At 33.7% G+C, this 19,712-nt stretch overlaps 1 protein-coding gene across 1 annotated transcript in view; it reads right to left on the reverse strand.

Moving 5' to 3' along the window:
* Positions 1–3,330: 3,330 nt before the first annotated feature.
* LOC149786495 (putative inhibitor of apoptosis) overlaps positions 3,331–19,712 on the reverse strand; it is a 29,671-nt gene continuing 13,289 nt past the window's right edge. The window contains exons 4-10 of the mRNA XM_089976966.1: positions 18,778–18,820; positions 18,302–18,481; positions 15,088–15,263; positions 14,633–14,729; positions 8,138–8,245; positions 6,861–6,992; positions 3,331–3,811 (exon numbers count right to left, since the gene is read on the reverse strand). Of these exons, the coding sequence (XP_089833092.1) occupies positions 3,612–3,811; positions 6,861–6,992; positions 8,138–8,245; positions 14,633–14,729; positions 15,088–15,263; positions 18,302–18,481; positions 18,778–18,820 (936 nt within the window). The 3' untranslated portion in view covers positions 3,331–3,611. The remainder of the gene's footprint in view (positions 3,812–6,860; positions 6,993–8,137; positions 8,246–14,632; positions 14,730–15,087; positions 15,264–18,301; positions 18,482–18,777; positions 18,821–19,712) is intronic.

The following is a 19,712-nucleotide window of genomic DNA, read 5'->3' on the forward strand; positions in this document are numbered from 1 at the left end:
GATGATGATGCAGAAGACTGACAATTAAACTCAACCAGGGTCTTGTTAATATCAAGCTGCATGTACCACACTCAACTGAAATCCAAAGGTAATTAAGGATGGACATCAGGAAGGGTGAACAAGGCAAATTAATGTGAAAATTACACATGCTGCCATTGTATTACATGTACATAACTTACAAATAATGTCATCTGGAGTCACATATCACAGCAAATTCATTGCAAGAGATGTACCAGAAACATATCTCCCTAACATAACTAAAAACACAGGGCCCTGAGTGGCCGAGTGGTCTAAAGCGCTCTCTGTTACAGACCACTGCCATCTCACCTCTCTCTGCATAGGTTCGAGTCTCGGATTCAGCCAATGTGGGTATGTGAGAATGCTTGCCAGTAGTTTCTCGAGGGTCGGTGGTTCTTTCCGGTGTTTTCCCAGGTTCTTCCTCCACCATTAATACTGGCCGCCATGTATAGCCTATCGTGCGCTGAAAAATGGCGTTAAACCCTACTACAACAACAACTAAAAACACAAATACTTTAAATATGGTGGCATATTGATTGCAATTTTCTTGACAGAAAAAGTTTCTCTTTACAAGTTTTGACTTATAAATGTTTCCTGTACCTAACTAATCAATAGTGCAAATATTTCCATAAAGGTTTCTTACTGCTTTTAACATGGTACTTGACATGCCAGTTGTTCACGACTTTCCCCTCTTTTTACATTGTATTATTCCAAATATTTCTCAGGTGGAATTTTGGCAAACTGTTTACACTGATGGTTTTTTTCTTCTCAAGACATTTTAGATTATTGGAAGAAATGCCATGAGGTTTGCTGATTACCATAAAACAGTGACATGCCATACTCATGATAGTGTAAACCATCCATCTGTTTTTGTTTGGAATTGATATTTGCCTAAGTTCTAGAATGAATTCTCAAAGCAAACAAGAGTGCCACAGACAATCTGTCACTCTACTGGCTCAAAACAATTTACAGGAATCAAATGATAAGACCATTTCTTCCTTTTAGCTGTTGAGTGTCAAAATGTCTGATAATCACAAGTGATAACAAGAATTTAAAGAGTCACCATGGTGGTCATTTTGGATGTAAAATCAATATCATTTCCGTTTTGGATCAACTAGCAATAAAAAATGTTTTAGTGAAGGCTTCATGTCAATATGACGTTCCATTTATTCGGAATATTGATACCAAGTTTATCAAGATGGCTGTCATGGTGGCCATATTGAAGTTGACATTAGAACCATTTTCAATTTGGACCTAATAGGATCATAATAAGTCTTTTATTTAAAACCCCATGCTGATATTAATAAGAATAAGCTGTTATAATCTTTGCAAAATGGCCACTAAGCTGGCCATATTGGATGCCTGAGTGGAAAGAACTACATTAGGACCTTGATTTGAATATGTTTCCATGACAATCACCCAAGTGGTTTATGAGCAGTGATAGCGATCTTGTGTTAATGGATAGAGGAACAAGGTAGACAAACAAGAAATAGGCAATCCCAGAAGCTCTTCTGGTACATGTCCAAAACCAGAAAAATGGATCCATAGCACATGAATGTCACTGTCAATGCCATATAATTAACTTCCATTAAAGAAATAAAGGCACGCTTCTAAAAAAAGAAAAAACAGGTTGTGTAACTTCTTAATAACAACTTATAAAATAAAATATAATTGATAAAACATTGTTGAGATCATTTACGACCAACTAGACACTGCAAGAATTCTAATACAAACAGGTGCTGGTGCTGTATCTTATCAATACCAACTAGACATCAAAATAATTCTAATACAAACAGGTGCTGATGCTGCAACATATTTAGATCAATGTGACATCATTTAAGATCAACTAAATATCTTAAGACTTCTATACATTAACCAGACGTTAGAGCAGGACAATTTTCATTCAAGACCAACTAGAAAACATAAGAAATCTTCTTTGCAGAAATTGGTCCATTTACATATTCAATTGACATATTCACTTTTTCATATATATATATATATATATATATATATATATATATATATATATAGACCTATCCTAACAGTCAGCTGAGATCAGCAGTCACCTGGTGGTCACAATGGCCATTATAATTTCCCCCCAGTAAATTTCTGATACAAATGTCATGTAATCAGTGGTCACCTGTCTTCCATGGTCAGAAGCAAAGTGTTTCTTAACCAATGACCAGTTTCACCGTGCTTTTGCAGACACTGCAGCATAACAGCAGCAAATGCTCCAAGTATCCCAATCAAACTTCTTTTGTTTGATGAGCAAAGTATGGTACATATAAAGGTGTATTATACTGAAACATTTCTTTTGTTGAGTATACTTATACAGCTAAACTCAAAGGTGTCTGACAAAGCCAGACTCCTTAAGTAAGGAGCACAGGTCACATGACAAAACAAGACTACTGTAGATATAAGTGCTATACTTAATGAATCTCTCTCAAAAGTTGTATTCACAGCATCAGGTTTCTGGTGTTTGTTCTTGTAATAATATCTTCAGAATTATTTATCGTTTCTTTCTTTAACAAACAGTATGTGACTTTCATTAAATATTTTCATATTTATGTACAACAACATTGAAAAGAGATTGTGTAGTCATGTAAACGACAAGTACCAGGTTAAATTTAATCAATGCTGTGGTTTCGTCTCCTGTCAGCGGATTAAAGGCATAACAATTATAATACTCACAATTTCTCAGAAAATCAATCATTTTTTTATTGATTTCAGGCAGGTTTGACTCAAGGTAACATCATTTAAGTTTGCTACTTTTCAACATTTTGATAGGCAGTTGACTCTGATCCTATATATGTCAAAGTATCAAAATTGGGGTGGGATGGGTCAAAGGAAACTTGGACAATCAGTCTATACTATAATAACAATAGCCTTAGGAAGCTTCATTTCTGTACCTAATAATCAAAGGTAGAAAACAAAAGCTGACTGTCTTTTGATCTCGGTGAATTTGCGTAATATCTCAATTGTTTAAAGTGTCGCATGTTTCACAATTACACATAAGCTGTCAGTTAGTCATTTTGTTTAGGAGCCATTTCTACTAATAATGAGATACAAAAATGTGCGTGAGTGTGTGTGTGTGTGTATACATGAGAGAGAGATGTATCAATGAGTACATGTACATAGTAGTAGTTTTCTTGATCTGATTGGGGTGTTTTTGAATTGCCAGATAAACCCAACACATTAAATTACAAGCATATTTATTTGCTGATAAATAAACAAAATGTTATTTCTGTACAGGACAGAAGATAATATCTCTTGTCACTAGCAGGTCAAAAAACAAAGAAACAAGAAACCATGTGAGGATAATTAATTATTCAATTTTTATTATTGTTCTTTTGGTCAAATAGCTACAGTAAATCAGGTATCTTGAAAGTATGTTACACAATCCCGCTAATAATGATACATATGAAATAAAGATGTAATAATAATAATTATATCCAATGCCCCTTGTGAAAAGTATATTTATCACAAATGAGGATTGAAGGTTAATCCTGCCATCAAATGTCACCTGTCCACAAAAAACAAACGCTTTGGCTTTTTGCCATGGGTGACTGTTGTCAAGAGAAAAAAACACGTTTTTAAATAACATACGTTTTAATCTTCTCTCTGATCCTTTTATAACAAAGAGGACAAATGGAATACTTTTCAGAACAATTCAAGCATACACATAGATGTGTGCAGGGCAGCAGCAAAATCTCTCTGTTTGCTTCTCTACAAACCACACAATGCATGTTTTGCCGAAGCCTCTGGTTTTCTTCACGAAGTCGCTGAACAGAACCTGGCAATGACAAAGCAAAAAGATTTCAGGGATTAGAAGATACTAGTTTGAATTAGGTCTTCTTTGAACAATTTGTATCCAACAAAGCTTATCACTGATCTGTTAATATACAAAATGATTTCTAGACTGATATTTCAGAAGGGTTGCTCTCAAGTAAATGTCTTAAATGGTTAATCAAGAGATGGACAGTAAGCATATAACATGTAGAGGTATAATGTGTTCCCTTAGCATGCAGTCCATGATTACCAGTCTTTTTTATACTAACACAGTTAAAACAAAGTATTTACATCTATATTGATTTCAAAGGACCTGTGTTAGATATGAGCTATTTAGTGTATCAGACAGAAGACAAATTAAAAAAATGCTGTATCATGCCATTCCAGTTTAAAATGGAAAGCCTGAAGAACTCTTGTAACATTGTGGAAACCCACTGAATGTGCTGAATAATTAAATTTGGATAAAAAAAATTTTATGTAAAGAATCAAGGTTTGGCCTGATACTTATAATCAAAACAAACCAGGTGAAACATTTGTAACAGATGATACAAGTAAATGAAGCATATTCAACAGTTGCACAAGCTATGTAATTTATCTAGGAGTGGAAAGATAGTTCTTTCTTAGTTTGTCCTTTTGCTGCCACATGACCTGGATTGGTATATTAAGCAGATTCAAAGCTATACGAATTACTGATTCGGAGTCCAGCATAATAACCACTGATCCACTGTTGGTCCAGGAAAAAGAAAGAGAAATCTCATCAATAAGGGATGAACCTGAGTGCCACAATCATCTTAGATGACTGCATGTAATTAAAAAAGAAGAACATATGTAGTTGATAGAAGGAAATAATTTTATTTTCAGAAGCTGCATCTGCATACAGGAATTATTTCTTTTATGACTCCTTTATTTCTATATCAAACACCGACCCCAGATCCAGGAAAGCCAGGTATCTTTAATTTTCAAGGATTGTGTGGGAAGTAGAACACAAGAAAACTGAATGAGTTTAGACTAAATATAAACGCCACATAAAAGTAGGTTACAATTTGTCCCATATTAAAATTCTCATAGTAGGTTACAATTTTGTACCATATTCAAATTCTCAACCACATCACCAATCATTATTTGCTAAGATGGAATAGAGCAGAACAGAAAACAAATACCACACTCCCCCAATTTCTCACACCCTGGTACCTGGCAATCTACAGTCATTGCCAAATTCTAATTAATTCAAATGTGCCAATTGATTTATTCTTCCTCATTCTCTACTATGTGACAAGCCAAATCAATGTTTGAATGACATGTAAATCATAATCACAGACTGCAAATGGCTTTGATGTCAGTCTCAGCTGACTGCCCTTAAGACTATTGACTAGTAGTGTAGCTTTAATACAAATAACAAAGACCACCACCAGTGCAAATTAGATAAACTAAAAGGTCAATTTAAGCTGAGGAGAATCAGTGTTTTATAGGTGAAGAAGCTGATCTGATATCTTCGAACAAGTTCTACAAACAGTGATAAGGAGCTGATTAAACGAAAGAGAAATATATTAGACGTAATGAGAAAATGACAAAAGGTGCATTATTCCAAGTTACATCCTGTGGTTAGTCAAGAATACATCAGCTACCAATTTATTTCAGCTATATCTACTTGGCAGACTTACTTCAACCATCTGCCACCCTCAAACACCTGCCAATTTTGTACTTGACAAGTATGAAAATGGGATTGAAATGGTGGGAGCAATGTATGTGTATTTACATGTACAGTGGTCACCTACAATAAAGTCGCTCAGCATATTGGGCTGGTAATGGTGGGTATGAGTTTATAACGGGCTGGTATTGGTGGGAATGTGTTTATAATGGGCTGGTACTGGTGGGAATGTGCTTATAATGGGCTGGTGATGGTGGGAGTGCTGTATGTATATTTACATGTACAATGGTGCCTTACAATAAAGTCCCTTAGTATAATGACTTGGTAATGGTGGGATCAATGTATGTGTATAGAATGGGCTGGTAATTGTGGGATTACTGTATATATATTTACTGTATATATATTTACATGTGCAATGGTCCCTTGCAATAATGTAACTCAATATAATCGATAGGTAATGGTGGGAGCACTGGATGTGCATTTACATGTACAATGGTCCCTAACAATAAAGTCCCTAGTATAATGGGCTGGTAATGGTGGGCACACTTATGTGTATTTACATGTACAATAGTCTGTTACAACAAAGTCAATCAGTATATTGGGCTGGTAATGGTGGGAGAACTGTGTGTTTATAATGGGCTGGTAAGGGTGGGACCACTGTATGTGCATTTACATGTATGATGGCCCCTTACAGTAAAGTCCCGGAGTAAATTGGGCTGGTGATGGTGGGAGCACTGTATGTGTATTTACATGTACAATGATCCTTTACTATAAAATCCATGAGTATAATGAGTTGGTGATGGTGGGAGCAATATATGTGTACTTATATGTACAACAAATGGTCCCTTACAATAAAGTCCCCGAGTATGATGGGCTGGTGATGGTGGGAGCACGTCATGTGTATTTACATAAAGTCCCTCATTATATTGCTGTTTCTATTATAACATGGGCATGGATTCCATTAAATTGACAAAACATGGCCTTATCATCATAATTTATTATTTTAAACAATTTTCATTCTTGGCTAATAAGAACAACTAATTACAGGTGATATTTTTCATCATTCAACACCCTATTTTTCTGTTGTTATGCATTTGACCTCATTACAAGACCATCTCACTTATAATGCCAATAACTTTTTTGACTCCGATTAATAGTATTATTAAGAGGGAGCACTGATCATTGTATTTAAATATTTGGAATGTGTTCAAAAACAGATGATCTTTTCATGATCTCAGTGTGTTGTGCAGGCAAGAACATGCTGATCATCATACACAAAAATCTACCCAAATTTTTATTTTTCTTACTGGGAATTAAAATTAGAAATTACATAAAATAGATAGCATGATTCAAAGAATAGATCAAAACAAATGGAGGACAACTAGAATGGCTAAAAAATTATTACCTGTAATCTGTGCACTGGGACCAGGGCTAGGTAAAGGAGATATTTCCCTTTGATTGCCTGAGGATAACTTGCCTTCATCACCATGTTCAAGAATCGCTTCTGCTATATCAGTAGATGTGTACTCTGCCTTACCTAAAATAAATATAAATATCAAATATATATAACTGTCATCTAATGTTTTCACAAGATCAAAGGTTACAGACCTCTCATTGTTTGTTGGCATGATATCCCACCCAGTCACATTATCCCGAAACCAGCTTGACCAGTCTTATCACTAACCTTTTAATGCTATTAGCTATTAGTACCATTTTTATAAGTCTCTGGTATGTTTCAGCCTGGTCTCAAACTTGCAACCTCCTGCATCTGGGGTGAATGCTCTAACCACTAGGCCACCAGAGTGGTCAACTCAGTCTCTAAATAAGCATCTGCATATGATAATGAGGCCAAGCAAAGGAAGACAGACAATATTTATGATGACTAAACCATGATGACAATGGAGGAATTCACAACTTTATAGGAAAAAGAGGATGAATTCTTGGATTTTGTACCAGATGCCATTAGGTATTGATGTTTATAGGATACTAAGAATTAAACGAAATGCTGACTAACCTTCAGGTATGTACATATTTAGTACATTTTTCCTTTGAATGGTGATATAGATAACCAATCATTAACATTAATGGGTACCAGTAAAAATTTCTAAAATTTTGACAGTTTTTATTTCAAGATAGACTAAAATCAGATTAGAAATGTGGCTTCCAGAGTGCTAACATGCACAGCCAATCAGCTTCAAGCTCACCTCATTAATATGAACTGATCTCTCTTATTACTGAACCTGTCCTTGATTTTGATCATACAAGCTGGAATTTACCATCTGAATGAAATCAGATGAGAAATATGGACTCCAGAGTGTTGATATGCAATTGTTCACTGATAGATGACATATGATGGATGATAGGCAATGCATGACACATGACTCACAATGGACACAAGACCCTACCCTAAGGTCAGCTGACATTAAGGACATGTGAACTAACTACATTAGAGATTTTCTTAATTGGTTATCATGGTTTTTTCACACTTCATGTCACTTAAGGTATTTTTGCAGGTATTATTCCTAATTACACTGTATCCTTAAAAACAAAAGCTTCATCCAGAAATTATGCCTCTCACTAAAATTACTTTTAAATTCAATAGTTCCTCACTATGCTGTTTTGGAAGTGGTATCGATCAGTGTAGAAAAACAGTAACAAGCATCACTGTACCTGTCAACTTACCTTTGTTAAGTAATTCATTAACTGCTCTGGCTACTATGTCTCTGGAGAAACCCATTTCAATCATACATTTTTTAGCAGCTTCAGTTTCCAGCACACTTTGCTCATTTTCTGCAAAATTATACATGCAGGTTTAAATGTGAAATATTTGGAGGCGATACATATGTTACTACACATACATACAGACACACAAACACACATACATAAATACATACATACATACCTACATACACACACACATACTCATACATACATACATACATGCACATACATACAAACATGCACATATATACATACACACACACACACACATACATAGATACATACATACATACATACATACATACACTCTGACCCCTTTTCACAAGCCAGATTGGATAGACAAGATCCATATTACTGAAGTAAATGAGTGTCCAAAGGCATTCTCTGGAATTAATTTTTTAGTCAAGGAACAAACTTTAATAAACTAAATGCTGTATTGTAAAAATCCAAACAGATATAATTCATATTGTGAGGTGGTGGTGGGATTTATGTGCCAGTGTTGTCGTGGATACCACTGATAGTAGTACACAGAGTCATAACTGTTCTACATGTTGCAACACTTGCATAACTTATCTTGTACTTTCTGAGCTTCAAATAATTCAATAAGTAATGCCAATGATAAAATAAATATTTGGAACTGTGTATTGAGCATCAATATCAATTGTCCCATTCTAAGCAGTCACTTCCCACTTACCAATTGCAATTCAACACCATCTTTAAAATAATGAAACCACCTCAAAATTTTAAGATTTTACAGAGAATTACATGATAAATTAGTCTGGATATCTGGTGGCAAGTAACCTAAAAGCACAGGGATTTTACATTCTGTTCTTTGCTCAGTAGCAGGATTGTTCTCCTCCAACATTTTTAGGTCACTGCAAATGTCCAGCATGGTGTACATGAAGCTGCAGATCCTTGTAGAGAATCATATTCTGACAATCAATCAGTGGTAAATTTATTGACCGGTTCAAAAAATGCAAAAAGTCCTATAAAGTATTCAGAATTTTTCAAACATCAACTTCATTATCTGAAAACATGAGTACAATGTCTGTATTATCTAGGTTTATTGTCTTAAAATAACACAGCATCAAGAAACATATATGCAAAATTGAAGTCAACCATCCATGTGTCAGAAGAAATTCCTTCCACCATCAAACTTGTCATTAATGTGAGATGGTATGTAAGCATGTATTTCAGAACATATCTGTACAACTGTCACTTTTTGTTGGTTTTTCTACATTTGCTGATCTGTATGCACAAATCAATGACTATCTAGTAACATAATCTGTTTCTTGAACAAAGATATAAGAATTAAACTCAAAGACCATTTCATTTTATGTTTTTTGAACATTTTAAAGTCATGATATATCAATTTTCACTGGAAAGTCTGTTATGTCACTATCAAAATCATATTTTTAATGCCAATAACAGCCAAGAGTTTTTTTTAAAAATAAATAATTCTTTTACCATGACAGTACAAAGAGCAAGACTATAAGCTTGTTCATGACACAGATATCCCTGCCAATATGATGCAATTAAAGGGAATGTTCTAAGTGAAATACAGGCCATAACGCACAAAATGTTTTCAAATTCTGTCAAGTTTGTCACATTCTGTCATTGTAATAAATACTTTGGCAACCAATCTGAAAACAACACTTTACCTATTATTTCTGCTGGTGCATATATCCATCCATCTAAAACATCTTGGTAAAGTTTTGCATTTTTGTAATTCCAGGTACTGTGGTGGGGCATCCATGGTCCAGGAACAAATTTCTTATGTGTATTTTTGTTTTGATCAACCAAACCCATTTAGCAACATGCTAATGCAGGTTGCAAATAAACAAAAAAAAAAACAAACAACTTGTGTGCATGTAATATTCAAGGTTTTAGTCAATGTTTCACCCCAAGTCGTCATCTTTGTTGAATCACATGGAAACCAAACCTTATAAGCACATCACTGTTATCGTCTATGCCATCTGCACCAACATCAGTTTTCCAAAACAGTCTTTTGCAAAACATAGGATACACCCAAAATTAGTTTCATGCCTTTAATCAGGTCAGGTATCATCATTGGATGAAAGGTGTTTTAATGTACACCCTCTTCCTTGATCAGTCAGTATTTGAAGAAAAAACAAAGAAACAAATCTGACACCCCAACCCAGCCTCTGTACAGTTTGACAATGAGGGGCAGTAGTAATAACATTATAACTTTATTGTGCTTGCCACTGGAGACATGAAGATTTGGTCACCCAACTCCCATGGCAAGTCATGCAACATAAGCATAAACAAACTTAATAATCACCCCAAAAATGGCAAACAATTGTTAACAATACCAATCTTACAAGATGGAGAAGTAAAAGACAGAAGGGACATGACTGTGAGGGACACAAAAAGTTTTGTTCCATGACATGTGACATTTTGTGTTCCAATCATTGATACTGTGACCTTTATGAAATATATAAGTATTTGTTCATCTCATTCCCCTGGTGATGCTATGGGAGAAACAAAAATACTCCCGGAAATTGCCATATAGAGGATTCTAACTACCACAGAGAGGATTCTGAACCATAGAGAGGATTCTGACTACCATAGAGAGGATTCTGACTATTCATATGCTATCATAACTTATGCAACTGACTTCATCATAAGCATGATATTAACCATGCCACACAAACTACTTACCACTGTCAAAATGTTTGCAAGACAGTTTTTACAAAAAAATATCGATGATCTCAGAAATGTAATTCTTATAATATATGGACCCAATTCCTCATATCAGACAGTCGATTCATAAAGGGATTAGTACTAGTGTTGTAGCGAAAGCAGCAAAAATGTGAAATTTGTAAGGATGGATCTATTCAGAACAATATTTGTCCATTAAAATGTTGCTTAAATATGCAAGACTTAGTTTAATAATGAAAGGAATTCAATTACAAAATGTGATGCTTTAGCTAAAATCTTTGCAAATATGTGAGACATGTGTTAAGACATATCTACAAATAGTTCTCGTAACAAGTACCAATAATGTTTGCCATATCAGATGGACATTGAAACAAAATATGCAGATTTACAGTGGGCAGTTTTGTTCCCTTTTCAGAATTAAATGACTCCTCACGTGGCAACAAATTTGCTCAACTTACCTTATATTTTCTCTATCTTATTAGATGAAAAAAAAATAAACTGAACTTTCTAGCTCAAGGGAAAAAGTACAACCTACTCCTTCTTTTAATATTCATACCTATGAGCTATTAGTAATAAAACTAGTCAGTGATAAAAATTTGTTTCAAAAGTACTGTTTATTACAAGTTTAAAGTCTTGTCACACTGATATGTACTTAAATGTAACATTGATATTTGTATGTACAGGACTTAAAATATGCAATGAATACCTTATCCCATCCAACTACAATGCCACCCTTGCCCATTGTTCTATTAAAATCATTAATGTGTTAAGTTATGGAATGTACTCAAATTATAGAAAAAAAATAATTAAGAAATAAATTCATGTACTGTATTTCATGTTATTTTTCGTACCCTTTAATTTTTTGTACACCATCAAGCCATAAAAATAATAATTAATTAATTCTATCATATTTTTCGTACGCAAAATTTAATATTTTTTCGGTCATCCTATTATTTTTCGTACATACAACGATCTTCTGTGAAGATTTACTTTTGCCAAAGTGATAAAAAAAAAGTACGGCCCTTTAAATTTTACAGCCTAGAATAAGAGATAAAATCATTGTTTTAGTTGCATTTTTATTTTTTGTTTATCGATTATTTTTATATCATTTTGTTAAAACTGAAGACAGGTTCCCATTTCAAATGGATTCAAAAATATACCAAAGTTCGATTTAGGTACATCAAATGACCAGGGTATTGTTTTGCTAAGCAAGTTACGAGTAATGACTAACTTTGGGCATGTTCTTAACTGAGGCACAAGTTGTCAATTCATTTTCAACTGGTTGAGATATTTTGAAGGAGTGTGTCACCAAACATGAATCCAGGCGGGGTAAGTAATTCATGTACCGGTATGTTAATTTTGCTCAATGATCTTTTACTTTTGCCATCAATACCATGTTATGACTCCAGTGTCTTAATCTACGCAACAAGAAATAGCAAAACAAACAAGTTTTGCATAACTGAAAATAATTTATTTCTCAAAATACAGAAGTGAAAGAATTAACTTACAGCATGGTGAATGAATTCTTGTTTCCTAAAAGTCCTTTCAATTCCAATAATTCCAAGAAATCCGAAAAATGCCCTTTCTGTGTTGAATTTCAAATGTACAGAAATATTTCCAAAGAATTCAACAATTATAAGTGTGTAGAAAGCCCGTTGCTCAGCTTACTCAGAAAGGGCAACTGTTTTGTTAACTAAGAATCTATTCACATTCATTTTTTATTGACCTCCTTCGTCTTTTGTATCGGCAAAAAAATATAATGATTGATGTATTTGTTCCCTCTCTGACATACACATACAAACACACATATATATCTTTGGGACAAATAGGTGCCTGGCATGGCCACCCAGATCAGTGCCAGGGTTTGCACTACCCAGTAAAAACAAACTAAGTTGGATATCTGGCAAATTTCCCCCCTTTCCATCCCTAGTTAACTGTAAAAGAAATATTATTTGGAGAAAAAAACTCCTATTTGTGTTTTCATGCTCATCAGCCAGAACAGCTAAAAATCTAAGTAACATTTGTTGAGCTTGAAATAAATGTCAATGCCAACTACCAACTTCTTCACTGAAATGAAATTAATTACAAAATCTTATCAAAATTTACCTGTATGTGTATAGGTTACTGCTCAATTAAGTACAGCAATAGACAACAATAATAGTAATAACAAAATCTGGTGGCCATGTTGGAGACCTGATCGATGCTTTTTACTCTGGTACCAAGTAGATATGACTGCTAGTGAAGACTGCATGTAGATAGGACAATATGGAGAATTTATGACAAAATTTTCAAGAGGACCACCATGCTGGCCATATTGGATGTCTGATTGGTACTATTTTCATATAGGACTAAGTATCAGATGAAGTCATTTAGAGAAAAACCCATCTCAATATGACCATCTATATGGATGAGTAAGGTGACAAGATCTTCAAGATGCCTACAGTGGTGGCAATCTTATATGTCGGAAGGCATACCCGAGGGGCACAATTTCCAAATCTCTATATAAAAAAAACATCCATTCATTGGGAGTAGCTATAACAAGAATGTTAAGATGCCCACTACAGTGACTCATACAAACTGTCTGAAAGGCATCCTTTTCATTAAGGACCAACCAAACACAAAAGTCTTAGAAAGAACCATATATGAATAAAAGCATTCACTCAGGAGGAGTAGCAATAACAGACACTGAAAAAGGCTACATGGTAGCCATACTGGATGTCAAGTTGAAAATATTTTCACATAGAACCAACCAAACATCACAGGACATCTTTTAGTGAAAATTCCATGTCAATATGGCCATCCTGGACTCAAAATTAGCAGTAGTCCACTATCCAGAGGTACGGAAATTTCCAGCTGTAGGGTGCATAATTTGAATAGTCCAATGTAAAGTATTTCAGTAAATGCCAGCACTGGTTTTTGTTAAACTAGTGATGATTTGGCAGGACGAGTAACTTTTTCAGTCAGCTAGACCCTCTGACTACAAAGAAATTTATGTTAAATTCTAAGGCATGCCATCTGTTTTTTAAATTAGTAACAATAATAAGACTTTTCAAGGTGGATAATTCAGTGGCCATGCTGGGTGTCTGAAGGGCATCATTTTCATTTGGGATTAACTAGACCTTGGGATGAATGTGTTAAGTTTTGTGACTATCATCCCATTTGTTTACTAAAAGTAGAGACATCTAACTTGTGTACTAATATGAGATGAAAACAGTGGGCAAAAAGCCATCACATAAGCTATTCTTATCTATGACCACTAGAGCTAAAATAAGACAGCCATTATGTAAATTATAATAAGGGTGGTCATTATGTAAATTATAGTAAGGGTGGTCAGATTTGATGTCAGATATGCATATTTTATAAAAATATTAAAAAGAGCTTCCTGCAAGAATGATTTATGCAAAATAGAGTTACATTATCTTTAGTAGTTTTTGAATAGTAGTGGTTGGATTGTTTTTCTATTTTCAATAATGGTGGCCATTTCATTAGAATCAGCATCACTTGTACAAACCTGAATTGCCTTATGGACTGGATGATTGCTGTCAAATTTAAATGAAACTGGTCCAGTGGGTTTTGAGACGTTTAAGAAAACAAATGTTAATGCTTGACACACCAGGTACAGGGCCATACAAAAAACTCACCTGGCTTAATGGCTAGAGTAGCTAAAAAACTAACATAACAATAAAAAAAAGTATTTTGTTTGATTTCTTTGTGAAGACTTATTTAAAACAATTAAAATATACATTCAAACTAAAATACGGATCTGTACAGTACCTTGATCAAGTTGTGGATTTAATTCATTCCTCAGATTAGGAGTATCTGCCATCGGATTATTAGGCTGAAATGTGGAATGCACTACTGCATCCTCCTCCTTTAAAACACAAGATAAGGTCTTAGTTATAAAAAATACTTACATTTATACAAAGCTGAAATTCAATTATTCAAAACTTGCCAGTTCACAAGAAATTTAACTTCTTTAAAGGCAAAAGGAATACAGCATCAAACAAAATAAAATGTGCCTTTCCATTATTTATAGGTGTATTCATGTATGATAATTACTAAAATACATCAATATTGTAAAATTTTGTCAGTGTGCTTTTGTGAGAGATCAAAGCAAAGATATCAAACGTGGACAAGTAGGCAATACATGTTGACATAAATTTTGGAATTTTGAGAAACAATTACTCATTAGGGAGCAACTAAATTCCTGTGCAAAAGTAACATAGTACCTCATCTGATTCTTCCGTCATTCTCCGTATAAGGTCAATGAACTCTTGACCTTTAACACGTCTTACAAAAGGACATTGTGAGAACCAGCGTGCATGCTCAATCCAAGGATCATCCTCGGGATCCCAATTTTTAAGTCCACCATCACAGGCAAAACAGCGCACTACATCTTGTAAACCTATTTTGTTGAGAAAAAAACAAAGGTATGTCTGTATAGGCTTTATTGACATGTTAGCACAAAGATGGCTGTGAGATGTCGATTAAAAGTTCTAAAAATAAAAAGATAAAAAATTACACAAAAAAACTTTAACAAATGTATGCAGTGTCCTTAAATTGTTTAGTATTCTTGTTTTCCTTTTTCACAAAACGCTGCTAAATGCTTCTTATACTGTGTTTAAAAAAAAAAATTTCCCCATGTTTACTATGATGCATGTCACCTGTCTGACATAATGACTGGTTTCACTGTTTTCTTATTATTTCAATTCAGATTTTACAAACTTGCAAAATACTTTTGCTAGTGTCACTGTCGTATAATTCTGAACAAGCACTTCCTGGACCCTTTTCAAAGATGTATGGGCTATTCTTGTCAATTTTACATGCTGATACATCATTACCGAGATACATTCTTTCTAAATATCATACAGAGGCATTTGAAATATTTCACACAATTTATTCACATAGGCACAAACTGCTCTAATTTTATTTCAGGACATGTTTTTTGAACAGAGGTAACCAACTGATCTTTCTAGTCTTGCTTCCAATTTCTTAGCTGATTAAACAACCCAGTCTACTCAGAAGATAAATTAGCTTTCATACCATATGCTAAATCATACATTCATAGATCAAACAACATTTCCTTCTTTCCTTTAGACATGTATTTATTTCATGATCAACTCATTAAGCTGATAAACCTGTCGGCCTCATTATTAATACCTTATGATTTTATTCTCTCATAACATTAGCATTCAATCTCTTTTATTAACTCCTGACCACTTTTCACTGTATTATTGCTGAATTCAGTCTTGATTATTTTAGTGTAGACTAACTTTTCAAAATGTCTGTCATAAGCTCAGGCACTTAAAAAATTTCCTGGCATTTGGGGGTGGGGAATTACTTCATATGATGTAATTTTTTTTTAGAAAATGCAGTTTTAATATTCCCTGGACATCAATTCAACCTAAATGGGTATTCAAGTCTGCAATTTATGGCCATCTATTCTACCTGTACAGGTATATTTAAAATCTGAACATCATATGGGAAAATCATCTAGTCATTTTCAAAGGACATGAGTACATAAAAAAGGCAAAACATTTTGTTTCAAAAACTTTTAAGGTTATGGCTTTAAAAGACACGGTTCATACAGCCATGGATTTTTAAAAAAAAGGACTAATCAAGGAGTTTTTAAGCACTTGCAGATGTTTTCAAGGTGTATTTTGTCTTAATGAACCTGAACCTTTGCTACATGTTACTTTGTAAACTACTAGTGTTGTATGTCACTTGGTCTACCAAATCTGAACCCATTTATTAATTATTTTGAACAATTACATAAACAACAAAACTATAAATTCAAAAAATGATGCATTTTGTTCAGTTATAAGATTTCATTTTCCCTCAGATAATTAATTTATTTTTGGCAAAATGTAAAAGGTTTTCTCAACATATTCAAGAATGTTTCAAAGAAAAAACTTACAAAGAAAATGATTCAAGGAGTTGTCAAGGTAACCCTTTAAATTTAAGGCATTTTCAAGGCTGCACAAAGCATGAAATACTGTGAATTCATTAAGTTTTTTGAATACCAAAATTAACCACTTTGCAATTTTTTTTAGATATACATATATACTTAAATTCATGAATTCATAGTAATGTTTTAATAGAAGGATCATTATTTATTGGTTATTTAAATTTGTGGTCTAAATGCACAAAGCTTGGTGCTTTGCATAGAATAATGAAATCAGAATTTAAAATAGGGATTTACAAAAATTCATATAATGTGATATTGAGGATGTCCATTGCTGAAAAATAAGTTTATCAAATGTGACAAATACATGTTGTTTTTTCTTCTTGGATGAAACGTATTGAGGATTTACTTACGACTCCTCCTGAATATATTCCTTTGTATACAATGAAGGGCAAACGTTTTTAAAAAATTCAGTTATCCAGTTCTGATGGAAAATTCTTCCTGGCACTCATCCTTGGTAAGTTATAAAAACTGCTCATCCCTTTCATTACTTTATGCAGCATAGTAAGTTTTATCACTTCAAATACCTCAAGTGACTGGAGAAGTCTGCAGCCTCCTAAAGAATCTCACAGAAACTGAATAAATTGAACTAACAATCAGTTCAATTATGTATTTTATCTGTCATTAGGTGGTGGCTCAAGAGTCCTGATGTTTCAAGGACTTTCATTAATATCTGCAAAATTAAATGGCTTTTCCCAGTCAGTAACAAACTTAATCTTTCTCCCAACATTATCTCTATTTACTGAAAGCATGAAAACCCTGCCAAAAAATGATTTGTAAAATATATCAAACAGATTGCCATGACAGAGACCTGGAACAATTTCTTGCCCGGGTCTATTTTTGGGAAATGTGTTTTTGTCCTAAGTATCTTCATCAATCTTCTGTGCAAGCATGCATATTCTCTGATTACATTTCCTTACTGCATATTGGTGCTAAACATGATCAATCTTCTATGTAAGTACCCATATCATCTTCTCCATACATTTTCATACATTTCTTTACCAATGAACAATGGCATATTGGTACAACAATGAATCATGACATATTGGTACCATACCAATGAATCATGGCATATTGCTACCATACCAATGAATCATGGCATATTGGTACCACAATAATGAATCATGGCATATTGGTACCATACCAATGAATTATGGCATATTGGTACCACAACAATGAATCATGGCATATTGGTACAACAATGAATCATGGCATATTGGTACCATACCAATGAATCATGGCATATTGCTACCCAACTTGCAACACAATTCTCCCAAGTATACAATGGCATAAAACAAGAAATGACAGTTGAGACAGTCACAAGCAAGATGGCTAAACTCTTTTTTAGTGTCAGAAATAAACCCCTTTGGAAGATTATTCATTCTAATAGCAAGCCATTTGTTAGTAGTAACAAAATCAACTTTTTTGTTGTTGTATAGGACACATAAACATACACATACCCTGACAATATGTAATACCTGTATAATAAAAACCTGCATCTGCTACTTGTTCCGGTCTTTGCCTGATGTCATTCGGCCAGCGGGCAAATGATGCTAATCGTACACTGTATGCCTGATACTGCGGGCTTCTGATATGATCTGATGAACTCCATGGTCCAGGATTTCTTGAGTTCACTACTAATGCATCTGCAGTGGCACCTGACACAAGGGTAAAGACAATTATCTATCAATTACTTTGCATCTCTCATACTAAATATTAAAATAAAAATCCAATGTTGGTTTTCTTTTAAATGTTTTCTTCAATTTTGGTCAGTATCTATTTTTAAAAAAAACTTTATTTCTCTTTTTATTTTAACATAAAAATAAAAGGGTTGAACAGTGAAAAAAGACAAAGACTAACTTTTAATTATTCTAATTTTACTCCTTAACATTGTTGTGGCTGTATTACATGTGAATATATATATAACTACTGTTAATAAAATCTTCTGACTTACCATTAACGCCCTGACTTCGTTGAGTCCCATTACTTATCTGTGCCTAAAAAAGGTTAAGTTTTATATTATGAATGGAGGTAATTAATCAATCACTCAAAGATTAAGTTTCTAACATAAAAAGGAACATATATTAATTCTTAGCAAAACCTTTCAAAAATGCCGTCATGCAAATCTTGGGTTTTTTTAGTTTGAGAACCTTGAATTAGCTGATTTGATATAAGGGTTTACAAGATTCAAAATTAATTACACTAAAGCTGATGTCACCATAGCACCAAAATGTTATGCATTACAAAAGATTATTTTCTTCATAAAATACAAATTCTGCATGGAAAAAGCTGCTTGTAACTATTATATGATATCTATTCAACCCCATTATAAAGTGGCAAATTTGACATAGCTGTAGGAATATTGTATGCAAAAAATAAATAACTGAAAATGAAAAGAAGCACAAACATTAATCATGCAGTACCAGATAGTTTGAATGTAGACTCCAGCCATGTCCCATGAAATTTAAATCACCAACTGATTATAAGATCAATTATGCAGACAAAATTGTTTTCTTACAAAAAGGGTCTGGATAATTTGCATTTTGCTGCAATGTATTAAGAGTATTGAAAATTCTGATGGTTTAAATGGTTCAAAGTTAATTATATCCAAGTCAAAACAGAACAAGCACTTTGAAGACAGTATATATATATATATATATATACATGAATCAATTTAAAAGAATCCATGACTTTCAAATTTACGATGGAAAATGACAAGGTTTTTATATTTTATGTTTGTATAACTATAATGAAACGATAAGATTAGTTGACCAATGGTCTGATGTCTTCACTTTAGCATGTACGGAGACTTTTGTTGGATAAGAAAACATCAAAGGGCTTCCAATCTCATTTTAAAATGCATGTGGTGTTTTGTTACAGACTTAATAA

Source organism: Sinohyriopsis cumingii, chromosome 12 (genome assembly GCF_028554795.1).
Source record: "Sinohyriopsis cumingii isolate HCF-2022 chromosome 12, ASM2855479v2, whole genome shotgun sequence".
Classification (NCBI taxonomy): Eukaryota; Metazoa; Mollusca; class Bivalvia; order Unionida; family Unionidae; genus Sinohyriopsis; species Sinohyriopsis cumingii.